We start from the raw sequence: 22,230 nt of genomic DNA on the forward strand, positions 1-22,230 counted from the left end.
ACCGTCGCTCCGGGTTTCTGTCCGGGGGGCTGCGGTTTGCGTGTGCGCGACCCTGCCGGTCTGGTTTTCCACCCCGGGGGCTGCCCTAAAGTCCTTTCCCCGGCATTACCGGTCTGGAGTCTGTGCCCATCCGCAGCCCGTGAGGCTATCACTCACCGGCGGTGTAGGATCCCCAGGGGCAGGCTCCCTCCCGCCGCCGTTTATCCTCTGCTATCTGCCCGCAGAATCACGACTCCCCACTTCGTACCCTGAAACCAACTGCTTGCGATATTCTGTTTGTAGAGATCCAGATCTTCTTACATCTCAGGCTGGTTTCGTGGGTGCTCAGAGTGGTCTGGTAGATATCCAGCTCAATTCTGGGGACCAGTTGAAATCGGGTCCCCTACTCGTCTGCCATCTTCCCCCCCCCAGAGCCCTCATATTTATCATCTTGAGTCTTGAAAAATGACATCTTTCTGACTTTAATATCGTTTCTGCAATAGTCTGAATACCATGATCTAGAAGTTGTGCTTTTCTTTCTTTTCTTTTTTTATACACACACAGATATGTACATTTCTACACACACATAAACATATACACACAATTCCAGTGAATCTCCTATCTAGGTTGTTTGTGACAGTGGGATTCGGTCATTATCACTTTGCTAATAAGCACATATGTGTGAGTGCACACCCACACAGCCTTTAACAGGGAGCTGAAACAGAATCTTTCTCTTGGAAACAGGTTGCACATTAAGACACTGAAGAAGTGCTGGAGTCTGGCTGAGGACCACTGACACTGGGAATGTTAAGGCAAGTGCCGTAGGGACCTGACTCCAGTCACAGGGAAAGAAGAGAGAGGCAGATCCACTCTTGGGCTCCGGTCTTCTCTGAGTCTGGGAACTGACATAGATAAGAGCTACTGGGTTATGATCCGGGGGAGGGGTTGCAGTATTAAGGAGAACACTGGCCCAAAGAGTTGTGACAGCTCAGATACAGGCCATCTGGACCTCACTATCTACTTCCTATCAGCTTCTGAAATATACCAGAAAGTAGTGGCCACTGCTGCCGGAATACCTGCCTCACTCAGGCATAGAGGAATCCTCTGCAAAGTACAGACCATCATTCCACCTTTTGGATAAGAAAACTGAGGCTCAGAGAAGCAAAGTAAATACTTCAGAGCTAGGAAAGTGGCAGGGTCAGGCAGTGCACCTAGCCCTGAGTCTGAGACACCCTTTGCAGACCTTTCTATTTCATGGCAAAGCAAATACTGATGCACTAGATGCTGCTGCTGCTGCTGCTGCTGAAGATGATAAACAGAGATCCACTCACTGTGTGTTGCCAGGAAGAAATCGATGAAACACGTGACCAGCGTTGTGTTCCCTCTGAATCCATCAACTGTGACGGCGTATGTCTCGGGCAGGACCTCCCACAAATCTGTTAGGTCACAGAATGATGCTGTGATATTTGAACAGTGCTCCACAATCTTCACATGGTCTGGTCTACTTTGAAAGGAAAAGAAATGATAAAAGGAAAACTTCAGCATTTATATGATGAGAATCCACTAACTGCATGCCCAGCTTCTTCATTTCTTTATGGCTCTGCCCAAATATCCCTGTATCAAGTCATCTTCCCTAACCACTTTATTTAAAATGGAAATACACCTTACCCCATCGTGTTCTCCCTTTCTCTCCTAATCCCTCTTGTCTGTCTTTATTTTTCTGCACACTGTTTACCAGCACCTACCACATTATATCTTTATTTGTTTATTGATATCTCTGCCTACTTTCAGAATATCTGCTCTAGGCTGCAGGAGGTCAAGGACTTTGGTTCATGGTTCGACCCCTGGCATGCAGTAGGTGCTCAGTAAGTATTTGCTGGATGAATGAATGAGCAAACCTTACGCTTTTGTGGTAAAGGCCCCAGATCTCCCAGTCCCCACAGAACAATCATGAGTGTCCTCCCCGAAACCCTCTCTCCAGCTGAGGATCACATGGTCCAGTCCCAAGTCAGCCTGTGCTATGTAGGGACAAGAGAGATATCTGATTTCTTGAGCTTCAGAAAGGTAAGTGGGTGATACATGTGACTGCCTAACACAGAGAGAAACTAAGACTTTGGCAGGCACCAGAGAAACTTGCAAGAGGCCTTCTACCGGGTCAGTCAATGGTAGTAACAGCTTTTAGCCAAATAAACAGCAAACAAAAGAACACTTGGAGGGCAAACTGGATCAAAGTAACAACTTAGAAGGGTGACATTAGACATCGGAAGAAGAGAGCCATTGAGGGTTCCATCCATTATGTCATTCATCTTTGCAGGCACCCCTAAGTAGGACACTCGGATCAGAGAAGCTGAGCTCTGTGCCCCAAGGTCACAGCCAATTAGTGATCAAGCCAGACTGTGGACCTAGGCCTCTCCTGGTCTCGGCCAGGCAGCTTTCTGATGTGCCACACGGCTCCCTGAATAAAGAAAAGTGAACCTAACATCAATATGGTCACCAGATCTTTGGACTCCTGTCCTCAGAAAACAGTGCATTCATTCATTTATTTATTTCTTGAAAAACTGTTCTTTAAATGTCCAGACTGACTGACTGAGAGAAATAATTGTGAAAACCATTCAGAGTAATTATTTTGCTTCTGCAGCTCTGACCCATAGAAATGATTATAAATACAAGCTTTGTCAAAACCAGTTTGAGGTTGTTAAAGTACTCAATTCAATTAAAAGTGGACTTAGACTTTTAAAGCTCTGAACTCAGAACAGAGAGAGAGAGGGAGAGAAGAGAGGAGCTCTATCACAAGGAAGATCACGACCCTTCCCCACTCCCCAATTAATAGAAAGCGAATATATTTAACAAGAAAAAAATGAAATGTCAAACCAACCTTATAACTGTGTACTGTAATGTATAGTGATCTGGTACAATGGAATGGTTTTTTAATTCCCACGATAAGATGACCCGGAAATTGTGTAACGTCACCTTGAAAGTGCAAGATTTATCTGATAAATCTAAAGGAAACAGGAGAGAAAAAAGAAACACTGAAATCTGGAACCCAGGGTTGTCCAATCGGTCCCTTGGGATCTGGAGCCCACACGCCCAGCAGAGAAACCCCAGGGTCTTGGGAACATGGGAAGGATATGGTTCTAGTGGACACAAGAAATGAAGTAACATAACTAATTCATGAGCAACACATCGTTAGGGCAGGCAAGCTTAGGAACCAGAACTCAGCACTGTGGAAACAAGATTTGGCCTCCCTCAGTTATCATGGTTCCTCAGTTATCATGAACCTCAGCGGTTCATCGGATCAAAAGGATTCGTGTCCACCTCATTCTCTCAACTCAACTCCAACTCTTCCTATAGTCCCCTTAAGTGGCTCGGCCCACCACCTGCTTTCCCTCTGCTAAACTTCCATTGCATTTATTCCCTGGTTACGGAAGGAAGGGACAGATAATGCATGTCCAGACTGGCCCTTTCCAGGCACTTAATCTGAGCAACAATGCTGAAGTCGGTCCTAGGAAGAGACCCATTCTACAGACCGTGAAACTGAGAAGTTGAGTTACATAATGTTATGTAGCTGGGAAGAGGCAGCGGCAAGTGAGATTCGAAAACTATAGCGGTCAAATCCCGTTCATATTCAGGTCTTTTCTTTCTTTTTTTTCAAATTCAATTTTTATGATCCTTTAAGTTGCCTGTGGTTCGGACCTAGGACTCTGCTTCTTGGCTGTGACCTCTTCATCCCCTGTGCTCATCACAAGGTTGGATATAGAGTTAATGCAGAGTGAGATTATGCAGACAGATTTACAGATGTAGGCAAGATGTTTGGTTTAAAAAGAGTATTTTCCTTTATCTGGCACCAGGTACCAGAGAACACGTGGAAGAATGCAAATTAAGGGGAAATGATTTCTGGATCGCTTTCTGTTTGACATAGTCTGTGCTTTCTCATTCTTCGATTAAGGGGTTTGAAATTGAATATTCTTTTAAGGAGTTTTAAAATGACTTCTGGTGTTTTCTTTCTCTCTTTTTTCTTTTTGGTATTAATTTCTTATAAGAGTTTTGAGAGACAAATGTGCAGATTTGGCTAAATTTCGCTCCTTTGACAGAGGAAAAAAAAGAGTATTTGAGAAAATCTAAGAAAAAGGATTCAAACAAAATTGGCAACACATCTGGGATCAGAAATCAAATTCCCCACATTTTAGATTTCTGAATGGTTGCCCCAGTACTCTGGCCCTTCCACAAAATTCACTCAAACCAAGAAAATCTCTTACCAGGCAACGAAGATAACACACCAAACACAAGGCTGATACACACTAGGAAGAAGAAAAATATATGAGACAAGCAAAAATACTCTCTCCAGCCTCAATTTGTAATTCTCGCTCTGAGTCTGGCATTCTTTCGTACATGTCTTGACATTGGATTGAGACTTCCTTGTGCTAAGAAAAAAAATGCTCAAGCAAATGGTTCTTGGAGGATTGATGTGGGTATCATCAGCACATGGTCCATGGGTTTCAACTTGATTGAATCCAAAATGAGATCTATCTAGGGGTTGCTGTGAATAACAGGGCTGATGGGTTGGGAGAGAGCCCCGAGAAGCAGCTAGCTATGTGTCTGGAAAAAGTCTCAGAATATGAATACGCATATTGTCAGTTAATACACTTTAAAGATTAAGACATTTGTCAAGGGGGGTGTAGGAAGAAAATCGCTGGTGATGGGAACTGGGGACTCTCCTTTGCTTTCTGGCTGTCACAGTGACTTGGGAAGGGAGCGGTTACAGGCATGGGCAGGCCTGCATAGGGGAGAAGTGTCCCCCTCATGGATCCCCTACTGGTAAACTATGGAACAGATGACCCAGGGACACTGAAATAGAATCAAAAGAAAGGTAGAGAAAAAGCGGCATAGAACTACAGGAAAAAAGTCAAGAATAAATGAAGCCCAGAAACCAAAGTTCAGGGCCAACCTTTCAGTCTGGTGAAGCGGTGGGAGATAAGGGGTTTGGCCTCTTCCTAAGTAGGGGAGTAGAGTGAGAAACTCTGCCCTGGATTAGAATGAGGGTATTAAGAGAAATTCCTCTTCAAAGTGCCTTGGAGGATACTCTCCATCATTATGGAGTCATTCTTGTTTGTTTGTTTTCCTAAAATTAATAGTAGGGCAGAAACTCCAGACCCTCAGTGCAGGTTTCCTATCTACGTTCCATTTGGCTCTTGGCATTGGACAGGGTGATGTTGGGCCCCTAGTCAGGGACATCCATTTGCTACTCCCCAGTAGGACTCCAGGTGATGGCGACTTGGCTGGCTTGCTCCTACAAGAGCTCTGACAAAAGTAACACTTACCCACGAGACACAGATTCTGTGATCTAATCGGGTAAGCATTCTGGCTCCAAAGCATCTTGGTTATTAAGTCTTTTCTTTACTTTCACATCTGAAAGGAAATCGGTATTAGGTGATCCCAATGCTAAAGCATGTAATTAAGTGACAAAGATAAAAGTAGACGAAGACAGGACAACAAGAAAGGAGCAGGATGTTTCCACTTCTAGGATTCCTTTGCCCTCCTGGGAGCCGGACCTGGGACCAATTTCCTGTCTAGTCAGGGAGAAGTTTTATTTATTTTATTTTTATTTTTAAGATTTTATTTATTTGTTTGAGAGAGAGAGAGATAGCAAGAAAGAGCATGAGCAGAGGGGAGAGGGACAAGCAGGCTTCCCGCTGAGCGGGGAGCCTGATGTGGGGCTCTATCCCAGAACCCTGGGATCCAAGGCAGACGCTTAACCAACTGAGCCACCCAGGAGCCCCCAGGGAGAAGTTTTAAATTTAACTTTGGAATAGGCGACAGAGTTATCTGTTTCCAAAAACACACAAAAGTAAATAGCAAAGGGTCTTGCTTCCTTCAGAAAACTACTTTTATTCATTCTTTGGTGAGTCCTTCAGAATATCTTTTAAGCACAAGCAAAACCAAATATATACCATTTCTCCCCCTTTTTTAACAAAAGAGATAAGATATACATTCCCTGTCCTACTCCTGCTTTTTCTACTTGACGATATATATTTGGGAGATCTTTTGACATCAGCACCCAAGAGCATTTCCTTGTTTTTTTAAAAAGCAGTTGCGTAGTCTACTCTATGGACACACTACCATTTAGGTAATCAGGCCCCATGATAGATGAACTCTCTGAGTTGCTTCCAGTCTTTTCTGCAATGGATTATCTTGGACACGCGTCATTCTGCATGTGTGCAAGTCTAAGTGTAGAAAAACTTTCCAGAAGTAGGATTGCAGGCAAAAGGTCATACCACTCAGGGTCTCAGCAGGAAAAAGATATTTGAATTAGGATATTTTGAGAAAGACTTTAATCAGGGGACTATTTACAAATGTGTGAGCAGGATGTAGGCAAACAAAAAGGAAGAAGATAGTACCTGGAGCTAATAACAGTGGGGCCATTACCCAGTGGGGCTTGGGCAAAGGGAAGGTGCTGGAATTTGGGAGGAGAAAATCCTGTGGGAGCCCAAAAGGATAGTGCAGGGAAGTGGCAGGGGATGGGAGGGTAAATACCCTTCACTGTTTTTCTTCCCTTCTCTTACTTGGGGCTCGTCACTGGCTGATCCCAATCAGAAGTCATAGGACCAGGGCGCTGGTAGCTGTGCCCTAACAAGACAGGATCCCAGAGCAAAGTAAGGGGTGACAGTGGGGAGGCTGGGTCTGGAGGGGTAGATGGAAGACACCTGACACAGAGGGGCTCTGCACTTGTAATGTGAATAGAAACGGCCACTCTCTTGCCCTCGTCGCTGTATGACGTGCACCACTACCTGTGATATGTGAGAATTTTTCCTTCCGCCACAAGCTCTTCACAGAGGCTGCCATCAGGCTCTTGGATTTTTTATTTATTTTATTCTTTTTAAGATTATTTATTTGAGAGAGAGCATGAGCAGGGGGAGGGGCAGAAGGAGAGGGAGAAGCAGACTCTCCACTGAGCAGGGAGCCCGATGCGGAGCTCGATCCCAGGACCCTGGGATCATGACCTGAGCCGAAGGCAGATGCTTAACCGACTGAGCCACCCAGGCGCCCCGCTCTTGGACTTTTTAAAATCAAATTCATAAATAAAAAATGTTCTTCAGACTAATACAAATTTATATTTCTCTTATTCTGAGTTAGTGTCTGTTCTCATACATGTAAGAGTCGCTTGCATTTCCTTTCTTGTTAACTGTTTGTACCTTTGCTCATTTTCTACTGAGTTGAAGCTTTTTTTCTTATTGGTTTGTCTGCAGGAACTTTTTAAATATGAGCGAAACTGGCCCTTTGTCTATGATACAAATCACTTTGTCTTTTCCCCCTCTGTTGTCAACCCGCCCTTTGATTTGCTCATGCTGGCTTTATTTTTTTTTTTATTTTATTTTTTAAAAAATATGAATCAGAAAACTGATTTTTTTTTTTAAGATTTTATTTATTTGTCAGAGACAGAGAACACAGGCGGAGCGGCAGGCAGAGGGAGAAGCAGACTCCCCGCTGAGCAAGGAGCCCTATATATAGGGACTTGATCCCAAGAACCTGGGATCATGACCCGAGCTGAAGGCAAATGATTAGCCAACTGAGCCACCGAGGTGTCCCTCATGCTGGCTTAAAAAAAAAAAAAAAAAAAAAAAAAATTCATGCATTAGTTTCTGAGTTCTATATAGGTTTTTAGATTTAAAGCTATTTTCTTTCTTGGCATCTGCATTTTGAGTCATAGTCCGAAAGCGTTCCTCACTCTACGGTGAGAAATTCTTCGTGAATTTTATGGAGCCCTCTCCCCCCTGCCCCCCAATGCGCCTTGTTCCTTCTCTGCCTTGGGGCTTTTGTCTCCACCCAAGCAACTGGGCCCTATCGATTCTGGGTGTTCTGTCCCCCCCAACACTGTAGCAGCATCAAGCCCCAAGTGAAAACTGAAAAAGGACCACAAAGTGGCAGACTTGAGTTCGAGCTCAAAATAAATTAAGAAAGTCCTCTTGATTATCAGGGTAACAGGTCCCACCCAAGGTGCTCTCCTGGAGGAATCCAAGACATTCCAGGTTAAAACTACTGTCCCTGCTGAAGACTCCACCACCCATGAGATGTCCAGGCACCTCTGCCTATAAATTACCCCACTATACTGTGCCCATTTAGAACATCTATAGAGATCGTTGTGACATGTGACCTTGTCTACCACCATTACTCCCCAGCAGAGGGCCTGCATGGTTGTGGACATTCCCTAAGATGCTGGGCACATCTAGAGTGTAGAATGCCACATGGAAGGGTGGGGAGAGACACTCCCTTGCACTTGACCATCTGCCCTGTGGCCCCTCGCCCCTCTGTCTTTTCCTGATGGTGGTACATCTTCATCTTTGTTCTGCATCTATAGAACACTTGGTTTCTTCCGTGGCGGACACACACACAAAATTACACAATTATAAGTCCCTCACCCTCTGTGGGCCAGGGGATGTCTCCTCTGCTTCTTTGTTCCTGCTGACCCATACCCCACTTCCAACCCAATGTCTAATAACTAGATTCCTGGTTGTTTGGAAAATCTGATTTCCTGTCTCCGTGTCCTGCCTGGAATTGTTTAATTGAGTGCCTGGAAACTCCCTGATTACCAATCAGCCTTCCTAAAGCATAGCTATTGTCACTCTCATCTCCTAGCCAGCCAGGGCTGGCTTCGCTCCTCCCCCTCCACCCTGTCCTGGGGTCCTGGGTCTCGCAAGCAGAAGGGATCCACACTCACTTTACTGCTCTCCCGTGGCTGTCCTGAAATTCTTAATAATTTTATCTTTGAACTTGTGTTTTGTTAGTGAAGTCTGATGGGACAGTGGGACACACGGTGAGCTGGTAGCCTCAGCTCACACTTGGTCTCGCCCCCCTTCCCCTGTGGGATGGGGTCCCAGGCCCTGTCTGGCCTCTCTCTCTACCCTGATGAACTTGGTGTGGGGATGGCAGCTGGGTCACATCGTGTTGCCTGGATGCCCTCCTGGTGTGTTAGACAGGAGGGGGCCAGCTGCCCTTCCCCCAGGCTGGCCATGCCCTGCCTCACCCAGGGGGGCAGCTAGCTGGACTGGTGGGGGTGGGCATCTAGGTCAGCCTTGATCCAGGTACCTAGCATGTCCAAGGGCAGAGGTTTAAAGACCTTTGGACATTGCTAGTATGCAGTGGGTTGAGACAGCAGGTCCTTGGGCAGGAGGGATTCAGGGCTGGACGTCCCCAGAGCCCACCCCAAACTGGGGTGTAGGGCGGCTAGCAGGAGGGGGATCCCAGCATCCCTCAGGCCCTAAGGCACATGTGCCCAGAGTCGCAAGGGGCGGAGTGGCATTGGGCACCTGCCGGGAGCTGCACTGGCCCCTACCATACCCCTGGGCATAAGGGAATGTTTCTGGGGCTGTGTGCCTGGGGAACCCCCTTCTCCTTCCTGAGTTTGGCCTGCGTTTGTCTCTTCTGGCTAGTTCGAGGTGCCCTCTCCAAATGTTCCCTGAGATGCCAATTGTGTAATTCAATGATTCCCCCATGCGAATGAAATGCTCTTAGATCTGGTTTTGCACAATATAAAGTAGAATGGGGGAAATTCCTATTAATGTAATTTTTTTCTTTTTTTTTTTTTTTTACTCAGGACGACATTAAACGGTAAATATGCAAGTGACAAGTTGAGAGACAGAGACAATGGAAGACAAGAAAAAGCTTTATAGTTTAGGGCCTTCAGTTGTACCTCTTGCTCTGTAAACATGGGGGTTCTGCATTTCTGTTTTGCTCCAGGCCCTGCACGGTCTGTGGCTCACTGTCATCTAACAAGGCATCAAGCGCCCTGGGTTGAATTCAAGGCTGTCCTCAGCCTCCCCAGCTTTCCCAGGAGCCAATGCCCTGCACAGGCACCCAGCTTGGGGTGCCTCTCACCCAGCTCTGGCTCTCCTCCCCATTCCTCCTGGAGCGACCCTTGTCTCTGATCCCTCAACACGGCTGATTTTCAGGACCCTGCTCAGTTGGACCCTATGGGGTGAAGTGATGCTTGCCTGAATTCCAACTCCTCCTTAACCAACTGAGCCACCCAGGCGCCCAATTCCAACTCCTCCTAAACAGACAGACAGCCCTCAGGGAGCCTGCCTCCCTGTCTCCTGGTGGAGAACATAAGGGTCTCTCTTTGGTCGCCAATGAGTAATGAATGGACTGGATTCAGAAATACTACACAAATGCAATTACGTAATTCCACCCCCCCCCCCCGGAAATTAGGAAAAAAATACAAAAAAGTAGAAAGGAGAAGGTAACAAGCATCCTTATTTCTGCCGCCCACCATCAACCATTGTTAATATCTTGGCATGTTTGTTTTTAGTTGATGTTTCAAATGTCTTTCTTGTTTCTGTAGCACTTCTTTTGTGTGCTCATTAAAAAAATTAAGAATGTATAAAAGTGCAAATTCCAGCATCCAGATATTTCCATCATTAACAGGTGAACATAATCCCAGAGATCTTTCTATGCACATGCATGCGTGCACATGCATGCACGTACACACACACACGCACAGACAGCATTTCTGTCTAAATTTAACTGTACTTGGGGTAAAAAAAAAAACCTGAAGGAACTGTGGCAACTTGAATTATTTTTCTCTTTAGGAAAGAATAACTTCCTAAGATAGCCTACTAATGTTTAAAAAAAGAAAAAAGTTATGGAAGAAAAATTAGGAAGTTGGGGGATTATATGTTCACAGCATCTTTTACATTAAACCATATTTATTGATCCATGCTTTCAAACTAGAGAAATTTACTCTTCTCCTTTTCCTCCCATCTTCCTCCCTACCTCCTTCTTTTTTTTTTTTGCTTTATTGTTTATCATGTCTAGATTGATAGAATAATCACATTTTATTCTACCTACAATTCCAAAGCTGTCTGGCATTAATTCTACATTTCAATCAATAGTCACCAACAATCCTTTCGAGCATGAGTTCTCTACGCTTGGGTTATTTTGATTTCTCTCTTAATTTGCTAATTTGCTGGATTTTTCTAATCCAGCAGTTTTTCCCCAAAGAGGGCTCATTGGGTCTTAATTCCCTTGGCTCTTTCATATTTGAGAAGGTCTGTCAATTGACTTTTACCTCGAATGACATCTTAGCTGGATAAAATGCCCTCCTGGGGACAGTGTCCTCCACTTAGAACACTTCTCAGCACCCCCATACTCTGGCATTTAAGCACTAGAGAGTCTGAGGCCAGCTTGATTTGGTTTGCCCCTCTTTTGTTTACTTTTTCTTCTTGGATTCCTAAATAATTCTGTCCTTTTAAAAAATTTTTTAAATCGTTTTAGGTATCTTGCTGCTGAGCATTCCCATAGGAAAATCTCCTGGAAGGTGGCAATTTCCTGGAAAATGTTCTTTTGGGCTAAAGACCATTTTTTCTTCATTTCAAGAAATTTTCTTTTCTCTTACCTTTACATGCATTTTCTGTCCCATTTGTTGGTTTCTGTATCTCAGGGATCCCAATTATCCTAATGCTTGGTCATGCTTTGTTTATCTTCCACATCAGATTCTTCCTAATTAACTTGATCTTTCTTTTCATTTGCATTCACTGGCTTGAATCAAACCTTTTCTCTATTAAAAATGCTTTTACTGGGGCGCCTGGGTGGCTCAGTCGGTTGGGCGACTGCCTTCGGCTCGGGTCGTGATCCTGGAGTCCCGGGATCGAGTCCCGCATCGGGCTCCCTGCTCGGCGGGGGACCTGCTTCTCCCTCTGACCCTCCCCCCTCTCATGAGCTCTCTCTCTCTCTCATTCTGTCTCAAATAAATAAATAAAATCTTTAAAAAAAAAAAAAAAAAAAAAAAATGCTTTTACTTTCAGCAGCATCTATTCTTACTTCTGACTTCTGTGATTATGTTCCCATGGTGCTCAATTTACCCCCTTAAGTCTGCAATCTCCTGTTCCATCCCACTTTAAAATAGTCTCGTCTTTGAGTTTATTCTATTGAACTCATATTTTTATCAAGTTGTAGGATATAAGGCTATTGGAAGAAATCTTCTCCTAACCCAGGAGTCATATGATTTTTTTAGTAAGACTCCTTGCAAGCTATGTCATTTTTTTTCTCTTCCTTTCCTCCTCCCTCCCCTCCCCCCTCCCCAACCACTTCTGGTCACCTTGCTGGTACTTGGATGGCTTTGTCATCTGTTACTGTGATACAGTGGAGTGAAATCTTAACCTCCTTGCCTCCTTAACTTCCACACCTGATTCCAGTTTGTTCTGTAAAGACTGGGCAGTTTCCCGAGCCTGAAGGACTGGCTCTGGGATGGGGGGAGTTCAGTCAAGGGAGAGCCAGATGTCAGGATACCCGGGCCCTGCTTTCTCCTGGAAGATGTTGTTCCCTGCCTCTGGTGGAGAGGTGAGGGAGGGTCAACCACTGGGCCTCTGGCTGGTTCTCCTGATTCTGGCACTGGCTGTCTCTGCTCCCACTCGCCCAGCTGACTTTCCCCATCTCATGGCCTCTGACCACTGCCCCTTTGTCAGAGAAGGAGAAAGTCAAGTATGCCAAGGTCCTGTTTATTAGGGAGCCTTTTTAAGATTGTTGTTGACTCACCAGTATGGTTTCTGGTGGGGGGTACACTAAAATTTTAAATATATTTAAAGATGTTATTTATTTATTTGAGAGAGAGGGAGGGGGCAAGGGAGAGGAAGAGGGAGAGAATCCCAAGCAGACTCTGTGCTGAGCTCGGAGCTCCACTCGGGGCTCGATCCCACAACCCTGAGATCAGGACCTGACCCAAAACCAAGAGTTAGATGCTCAACACACGGAGCCACCCAGGTGCCCCAAATTTTAACTATATATAAAAAAAAAACCCTCATAATTAAAACAACAAGAACAAGAACAGTGTTTACAATGCTCTCTCCCATGTACCTGGGCTTATGGGGAAACTAAGTGTCCTCATTTTCCTGCTGGCTCTGGAGAAAATGTTCAGTGGCTCTCAACTACTTTGTATCTTTTTTCCTCTTCTCAGGACTCTTACTTCAGCCCACCAGCTCTCTCAACTAACTAGTTTTCCTTTATTCTTCTTGAATTGCATACCAACCAGTTTCACTCTTGAAAGGAATGAAGAGTCCTCAGGGAAAATACTGTCAGGCTCTGCTTCTGCTCAGATTACATTTTACAGATTATAAAATGCACATTTTTTTCTTATATCACAACATCTCTGAAATCAGAATGTGTGTTTTTCTTACTTGGTTACATGAAATAAAAGTGCATCTTGGCATTTTAGTTTTGGTGACATACGATGGCTGTTGTCAAAAAAGATAAATGCCATTGATTCTTCAGTAGCTTGAAGGTTTGTAAATATAACAGGAAAATGAGTTAATCCAGCTCTGAGTGTAAGTGGGAGGGATGAAATATATATTTTAATAAAAGTGTCATCTCTAAGACTATCTCTGGGGTTGTGGTTCTAATTTTTTTTAAGATTTTATTTATTTGTCAGAGAGAGAGAGAGAGCACAAGCAGGGTGAACGGCAGGCAGAGGGAGAGGGAGAGGGAGAAGTAGGCCCCCCACTGAGCAAGGAGCCCCATGAGGGGCTCCATCCCAGGATGCTGGGATCACGAGCTGAGCTGAAGGCAGATGCTTAACCTACAGAGCCACCCAGGCATCCCTTTAAATTTTTTTTTTTTTAGACAAATTACCGTTTGTCAAATCACAGGAACCAAATTTCAGGGAGATTTTAATTTTTAAATAAATACATGAGGGGGCGCCTGGGTGGCTCAGTCGTTAGGCGTCTGCCTTCGGCTCAGGTCATGATCCCACGGTCCTGGGATCGAGCCCCGCATCGGGCTCCCTGCTCGGCGGGAAGCCTGCTTCTCCCTCTCCCACTCCCCCTGCTTGTGTTCCTGCTCTCGCTATCTCTCTCTCTGTCAAATAAATAAATAAAATCTTTAAAAAAAAAATAAATACATGAGGAACTTTAGAGGAAATTTGGGTAAGAATAAAAGAGCCATGCAGATTTTTGACGTTTTAAAAAAATGGAAAGCCAGCTTGTGAACTATAGAACTTGAAAGTTCAAGCCGTTTCCTGGAACAAACAGGTCAAACCTTATCAACGAAGCCCAAACGGCTAGGAGAGTTTAAAAAATGTTTTCTTTAAGGCAGATTTCTGTGTGGCCTCTGTTTACACCGCTTTGTTCCCCAAACCTGAACAGCAAGTTGAGAGGAAGGGAGGGTACTTAGAAACTCTGCCAAGGTGTGGGACAGGGCACAGCCTGAGTATCTCAGCCGCCAGGCTCAGTAGGATGCCTGGGGAGCGTGGCTGGACCTCAGGTTCCCTGAGCCTGCTTCTGCACCTCCCTGCTCAGTCTGGCTCAGATCTGACCCCTCTGGCCTGTTATACTAGCTTTTAGACTTCTTCCCAAACAAAAGCAAGGAAATCAAACAAATATTAAAAGAAAAAAATGAGGGGCGCCTGGGTGGCTCAGCGTCTGCCTTGGGCTCAGGTCATGATCCCAGATTCCTGGGATCCAGCCCCGAATCCGGCTCCCTGCTCCCTGGGGAGCCTGCTTCTCCTTCTCCCTCTGCCAGCCGCTCCCCCTGCTTGTGCTCTCTCTCTCTCGTCAAATGGGTAAATAAAATCTAATAAATAAATAAATAAATAAGAAAAAAATGAGCCGGGATTCCGAGAGTTGCTCAATAAAGCCGCCGCTAACCACCTAAGTGTGTTGATGCTTTAACTGGCTGATTTCTCCCGGTCGAAACTCCAGCATCGACTGGCACCGGGTTCCCCTTGTAGCCCAGCCCCGGAGCAGGGATGCTCCTCTGTCTCCTCTCCCCCGCCCCCAACCCCAGCTTCCAAGCGAGGGGTCTGGAAGGACGCCGGACACCCCAGCCCCCGTCGCCCCGCGGGGACCCTGTCGGCACGGCCACAAAGGCTGGTGGAACTCCAGGTGCTCTCTCGGAGGGCGCGCCGGGGACCCCGACCCCGAGGCCCGAGCGGGTAACCCAGTTTTGCAACGCCGAGTGGATCTTGAGGCTTTTGACCCTCACATTTCACAACGGCTCACATCTCGCAGCCGCCAGTGCCCGGGTGTCCCGCGCATCCTTGGTGGGAACGGGGTGCAAAGACAGAGAGCTCCCGGGGGCGGCGAGAAGCGGAGCAAGCGGGGGACAACGGGGGACGCCCGGGTCGACCCGCACAGCCGCCGGGGGTGGGAATGGGGAGGAGGGGATGGGGGGTAGAGGGAGTGAAGGGGGCGGAGGCCCCGCGGGGAGGGAGCCTCGTGGCCGGAGGCGGAGTCCACGGGAGGCGGGGAGCCTGCGGGGGATTCCGGGAAGCGGCTACCGGGAGGCGGCGTTTGCCGAGCGGTCAGGCGCACCCGCGGTCCCATTCCCCGCCCCCGCCAGCCCCTTTACCTCGGCAGGTCGCCTCGCCGCTCCCCGCAGGGGTGCCAGCCTCCGGGCCGCCGGCCGCCGCCCCTCCGCCTCCGGCCCAGGCGCCAGCCTCCCGGATGCGCGCTGCGGGCGGCCCCGGCTGCTTTGGCGGCGGGCGCGGGCGGGCGCGGGCGGGCGGAGCGGGCCGAGGGCCCCGGGGCGGACCGCACACTCCGCGGGGGAGGACACCCGGGTCGAGCCGCGGGACTTCCTTCCCGCCGGGTGGCCGCAGGGCGCGATGTGGATGCGCGCGCCGAGCGCCGGCCTACCAGCGGCTGTTGAAAACCCAGGGCGCGGGCCGGGGGCGGAGCACCGACTGGTTCCTCTACTGACGTTGATCGAGTCGGCTCTCACCACTCCCACCGCACCCTCCCCTCCCGAGTAGGGGAAGGGACCAGGGGTTTGGGCTTTTTGTTTACTGCGGGATCCTCAGGGGCTAGAACAGCGCGTGGCGTTTGGAACCACGCCGAGTACCTTTCATGCACTCTAAAAATGCGACGAATGAATGAATGAGTGAATGAATGAATGAATGAAAGAAAGAATGAATGAGCGAATGGGTTTTCTCCTGGGTCCCCCACTTATGAGTTCCATAAAACGCTCTGATCCTAATTCTCCAATCAATAAAACAGGGATAAAAATAACCACCATTGAATTGTAAAGGCTTGGTATAGTTCCAAGAGAAATACTATATATAGTATATATACATACTATATACTCTATATACGGCATATATATATATACACACTACATATATACTAGTATATATAGATACCATATATAGTATAGCAGAACTATATTTCTCCCAATCTGTACCTGGCCTTTACATTATCTCAATCGTGTCTTTCACAGCTCAGAAGTTTTTATTTGAATGAAGTCCAACTTACTGATTTTTTCTTTCATGGACTGTGTCTTTGGTTTTGTATCTAAAAGTTACTACCAAACACAGGGTCATTTAATTTTCTCCTGTGTTATCTTAGAAAAGCTTTAAAGTTTTGCATTTCATATATATAGGTCTGTGATCTACTTTGAGTTAATTTTTGTGAAAGGCGCAAGGTCTATAGCTAGCTTCTTTTTTCCTTTTCCTTCCTTTTCTTTTTTGTTCTTCTGTTTTGTTTTGAATGTGTAGCTGCGTCAGCACCGTCTGTTGTAAAGACTGTCCTTTCCCCAGTGAACTCTCTCTGCTGCTTTGGCAAAGATCACGTGACTATATTTGTGTGGCTCTATTTCTGGGCCCTCTATTCTATTTCATTGATCTATTTGTCTATTCTTTCCCCAATACCACACTGTCTCGATTATTGTAGTTTTATAGTAAGTCTTGAGATGGGAGGGGAATCCAGAACACTGAGGGGGCTGGTTTTAGATAGGAGCAGGGACCTTTTGTCCTTTGTAAAAGGAGAAAGGAAGACAGAAAGAGTGGGCAGATTTGAAGGCAGAAGGTAAGAGTTTATCTGACATGTGGCTTTTTGTAGGAAGTATGCTTTTTATAGGAAATATGTGGCAAAATCTGCTAATGAGATAAGCGGAAAGGGTCATGAAGGAGGTTTGTGGAGAAAGAACATTCTAGATGTGAAATACCCTCGTAGAACAAAGGCTTCATGATGAGAGGTGACCCAGTGAAGGCATTTCTCTGGGCTGAAGAGCGTCCTAGTGAGCTCGAGCCTTCCCTTCATAAGATCCATACTCCTACACCTTTCTACTCTTCCAGGGGGTCACTGGAAAGAACACCAAATCAGGGGCCTGGAGAACAGGATCTGGTCTCAACTCCAGCATGAACGTGTCATTAGCCAAGTTTACTTCTGAGGCCAAATGTTCAGCTCTAGCTTCCTCTTGGCAGGTCCTGGCTGAGGTTGCTGATGGCTGTGCCCATTATAAGCCATGAGCTCTTGCTCAAACTTGCACATGTGAGGACAGTGAGGGCCAATCCCCGCCCCCCCCCACACGTTCCCCCACCTCCACCCCGAGACTCTGACTAAACCATAGTTTGACCACACTTGGTTTCTCTCTCCCTCTGCATGTAGCTGCCTTCTGCAGCCCAGGCAGGTGGAGAGAAACGGGGCATGGAGGGGTTGCTGCTTCCGGCTCAGCTGCAAAATCTCTCTGCTAATAGTTCAGGGTGTTGCAGTCTTGGCATTTTGGCATTTTCTGGCCCAGTGTGACAGAGAGGCCCTGCCTCCTTCATACCAACCTCAGCTCTGACACTAAGCCATATGCACATGACTTTTTGTTCCCCATCTCTGATTCTCAGAATGAGTCATTTCCTTCCTCTTTTACTCTCTTAGACTAGCAACATTCTCTAGGGCTTGGCTCTGTCCCTCCTTCACGCTACCAGGCTCTTTATGAGTAAGGTACCAAGGTCCTGGGGCAGCTGCAGTCCTGTGGAGCCCAGACCATCGCCCAAGCTTGCTTGAGAAATGGGTGCCACCAGGGCTCGAAGGGAAAGACAAATAAAAGTGAGGGGATTTGAAATATCTTTCTTATCCAGAACATGCTGATGGACCAAGCGATTCCTAAAGTCTATTGAGATAATACTGTGGCAATGAGTTAATTTTGCATGAGTGTTATTGAATCTCATCTAGTGAGCTACTGTGCAAATGTGGATTCATTTTTAAAAATCCCTCAACCTCACTGTTTTCTCACATACCTTGACTCTCCCAATGTCACACAGCCATCCGTTGGGAGGACTATGAGCGTGGGGAGCTGAGGGGTTCCCAAGAAAGCCTGACCTTCTAGGGGAGTGGCCCAAGAGGGCAGGCAGCTCATAGGAAGCTGGCGAGAGCCTATCAAACTGCCCAGACTTGACCACCGAGGGTCAAGTGCGTGCTGGGGAACAGTAGCTAGTGGTACCATTTTCCAAGGTGTTGTGTGTGATGGGTAATTTCCTTTGACACCATGGCTAAGCTATGTCTTTGGGTATGGCAGCCCTCCGAGGTTCCTGATCTCACTGGGGAGGATTCAGTCAGTGTCCCCCAGAGTGAACGCACTGCAAGGAACTATGGAGCCCTCATGATGGGATTAGTGCCCTTAGAAGAAGAGAAAGAAACTCTCACCAGGAACCCACTGGCTGGCACATTTATCTTGGACTTCTGGCCTCCACGACCATGAGAAATAGACACCTGTTGTGTAAGCCACCCAGTCTAGGGGTATTTTGTTGTAGCGGCCCAAGCAGACTCAGATAGTACAGTTTTCATATAATTGAATTTTCTAGAAACGTAACTGCCGTGTAAATTGAGGAACGATTGTACTCTGTTTCGTGTAGAAATTTACCACCCGTTCTGCATTCTGGAAAAGCACACACCAATAACACCACTCATGGTATCTGAGTCAACACGGGATCAGGCTTGTGTCAGACTTTGTGGCAGCTGGTGAGTCTGGAACAGGAAATCAGTGCAGTCCAATGTACAGATGAGCAAATTCACTCCTCACTGTGTCTAGCGAGGGTTTGAGGCAGGCGAGGCCGCGAGGGCAGAGTGCAGGGCTGAAGCTCTGGGAGTAGCTCAGATGTGATGGGGCCCTGGGGCCAGGACGTCTGTGACAGGGATGGGTTAGAAATATGTCAGAAGATGAGTAAACGGAACTTGGTGTGGACTTACGGTTACATAAGGAGTCAGGGCAAATTCCCAGGATCCTGGATTAGGCATCAGTTAGATGGTGGTGCCGTTTTGCAAGGTGTTATGTGTGAAGGGTAATTTCCTCCGGCAACTTGGCTAGGCCGTGGTACCTGGGTTTGGGCTAAATGCCAGTCTAGATATTGCTGCAAAGGTATTCTTTAGATGTGATCACCATTTAAATCAGTAGACGCTGAGTAAAGCTGATCTGGCTCCCTACTGTGGGTGGGCCTCACTGCATCACTTGAAGGTGGTAAGAAAAGAGACTTGAGGTCGCTTTAGGAAGAAGGAGTGCTCTCTCCAGACTGCTTTGGACTCAAGCACAACATTAACTCTTCCCTACATCTCCAGCTTGCTGGCCTCCACAATCACTTGAACTAGTTCTTGAAAACAAGTCTCTCTGTTTCTCTTTCTCTTCATATTGCATTGGTTCTGTTTCTCTGGACAGCCCTAACTAATATAGTATACATCAAGGAAGGAGCAGACGTTGGGGGGTGGAGGAAATGGTGAGCTCAGTTTGGGGCACAGAGGGTTCAAGGTACAAGGGCTTTGCATACGTTTCCAGGGGTAGTTGGTTCTATGCACCCACAGCAAGGAAGATTTAGTGCAGGGGAGGATTTGGAGACGAGACTGTCACATTGAGTGCAGAGGAGCTACTCCGGAGAGCCTGGAGAGTGGGACCTGGGGATGTGAGGACGGAGCTACCAGTGGCCTTAGCCTTTAGGGAACAGTGGAGAAAAATCATCCGGCCGACGAGACAGGAAAGGACCAGTCAGGGAAGTGATAGAAAAACCACAGCTGCCACGGGAGAAGGGTTCATGGAAGAAGTGGTTGACAGAGTCTAAAGGTGCCAAAATGTCAGGAAAATTAAATGCCTAGCTGTCGTGGGCGACTTGGTGGGGTGTAGGTTTTGTGCGGTGGGGAAGGGGGAAACCAGGTGGCCGTGGGTGGCCTGAGGACTGAAACCCTGAATGCAGAGGACTTGTTTGCAATGGATTTTTGCCAGGAAAGTGTGAGAGGAGATAGTGTTGCTGCTGGAGGGGTTTTGGGGGGTAGAGAGGTCCTGCTTCATTCCCCCCACACGGGAGAGCCTTGGGTGTGTTTAGTTTATTTTTTATTTATTTTTATTTTTTGAGAGTGAGAGAGCGAGAGCACAAGTGGGAGGAGGGGCAGAGAGGGAAAAAAATTTTTTTTTAAAAATTTATTTATTTTAGAGAGAGAGAGAGCGAGCACGAGCAGGGGAGGGGCAGAGGGAGAGAATGAGAGTCTCAGGCGGACTTGGCGCTGAGCTCGGAGCCTGGCTTGGGATTTGATCTCAGGACCCTGAGATCATGACCTGAGCTGAAATCAAAAGTTGGACCCTTAACCGACTGAGCCACCCAGGCGCCCCCTTGGGTGTGTTTAAATGCTGGTGCCCAGGAAGCATCGGCGTTGGAGAGGAAAGGAAACAGAAAACAGGGCTAAGACAGAGTTCAAGAAAACTAATGTTGTATCGTATGGTGACTAACATAATATAATAAAATTAAAAACTACAAAAAATAAATAAATAAATAAATAAAAGACAGAATTCAAGGTCTGAGCAGGTGAGAGTGGTCCCTGATCATCACAGATATTTTCAGACGAGGCTTTTCTAACACATGGTAATTTCTACTTGCATTTGGGAAGTTTCCCAGGATGGAAATAAGTCACTGCCTCTTCGGTGCTGTCTGGAACCCAGCTGCTTCCCCTGCCACCGAGGGGACACACTTTTTAATTCCATAATATATTCTTTCATTTAACAATTTTTTTCTTTTCTTCAATTTTAATTACGCCTCAGGTATGCAGAATCGGAATCATCATAATGCTTCATGACATTTTCCTGACACTTTCCCATCATTGGACCATATCTGTCCTGCTTCAAATTAGTTATTTTAAATAATATAATAACATCCTATGAACCCACTTACCCGCTCTCATCTCTGCCCCTAACAGTAACCTACATCTAACCCTCCCGCATCCTACCTGCCTGATTCCCCCAAACCTGGGCCTATCATCTCCCTGCTTTCTCTCTTTTATATTGCTTTGTTACATGAGTATGTATCCCTTGAAAGCACTTAACAATTTTTAGTTGTTTTTAATTTAGGGTCTTTGGGACTGTACTTTTCCATATAATATAAAATTGCTAAGGATCATCTCAGCAGTTGCAGGTGGCTATAATTCATTCCATTCGGCTGCTACATAATGTTCATCGTGCGGATAGCCCATGGTGCAAGGCAGAATTCTAACATGGCCGCCTAGGCCCTGGTGTCCACACACCTTATTCAGTCAAACACTAATCTAGGTGCTGCTGTGATGGAATTCGGTGGATATAATCCAGGTCCCAAATCAGTGGAACTTGACCTAATCCCACGAGCCCTTTAAATCTGGGGCCAGAGCCAGAGATTTCAAGCTGCAGTGATATTTCCTTGCTAGCTTTGCAGAGGAAAACGGTCATGCTGTGGACAGGGCCATGTGACAGGTGGCCTACAGAAGCTGAGGATGCCCCAGCTGACAGCCATCAAGCAAGTGGGGCCTGTGACCTACCACGGCTAGGAACTGAACTCTGCCAACAACCAGTGAGCTTGGAAGCAGACCCCAGCCTCAGATGAGCTGGTTGCCCCATGCAATACCTTGAGCCAGACTGGGAAGACTGTGAGCAGAGAACTCAGCTCCGACCTGTCCAGACTTCTAACCTATGGAACTTTGAGGTAATAAATCGGTGTCATTTTAAGCCACTAAGTCTGTGCTAATTTGTTATGCAGCAGGACAAAACAAGCACAACAATAATCTAATCTCCTACTTTCCTTTGATGAGTATTTGGGTTGTTTACAGGTTTTTCTTTTTCTTTCTTTCTTTTTTTTTTTTAAGATTTTTTTTCCCCAAAATTTAGGTAGTCTCTCCACCCAACGTGGGGCTCGAACTCACAACCCCCAGATCAAGAGTCACATGCTCTACCGACTGAGCCCGCTGGGCACTGCCAGGGTTTTCTTATTGAGCAGTCGTGCTCCAAACGTCCTTGTATATTTTGCCTATTTGATGGGGCACGAGCTTCAGGGATGTTTCTGAGAGTGAAACTGTTGAATCGTAAGGTATGTGAATATTTCACTTTAGAAGGACATGCCAAACATTCTCCCCAGTATTCTTACATGAGTTTATTCCCCTACCAGCAAACACGCAACTACTTCTCTTTATATGAGCTTCTAGCTCAGTTATGTTTGGTCAAGAAGGTCTGGTTTGTGTGATATCTATTCTTTGAAATTTGTTTAGGGCTTCTTTA

General features: G+C 46.6%; 1 protein-coding gene across 2 annotated transcripts in view; it reads right to left on the reverse strand.

The window, feature by feature from the left end:
* Positions 1-5,626, reverse strand: part of IFNAR2 (interferon alpha and beta receptor subunit 2) — a 27,169-nt gene extending 21,543 nt beyond the window's left edge. The window contains exons 1-4 of one of the 2 annotated variants that reach the window (XM_021677994.1): positions 5,298-5,626; positions 4,236-4,277; positions 2,855-2,978; positions 1,311-1,483 (exon numbers count right to left, since the gene is read on the reverse strand). In XM_021677994.1, coding sequence (XP_021533669.1) covers positions 1,311-1,483; positions 2,855-2,978; positions 4,236-4,277; positions 5,298-5,352 — 394 coding nt within the window. In that variant the 5' untranslated portion in view covers positions 5,353-5,626. The remainder of the gene's footprint in view (positions 1-1,310; positions 1,484-2,854; positions 2,979-4,235; positions 4,278-5,297) is intronic. The other variant, XM_021677995.2, reaches the window with a different exon arrangement.
* Positions 5,627-22,230: the final 16,604 nt, after the last annotated feature.

This window comes from Neomonachus schauinslandi, chromosome 1, assembly GCF_002201575.2.
Source record: "Neomonachus schauinslandi chromosome 1, ASM220157v2, whole genome shotgun sequence".
NCBI classification, from domain to species: Eukaryota; Metazoa; Chordata; class Mammalia; order Carnivora; family Phocidae; genus Neomonachus; species Neomonachus schauinslandi.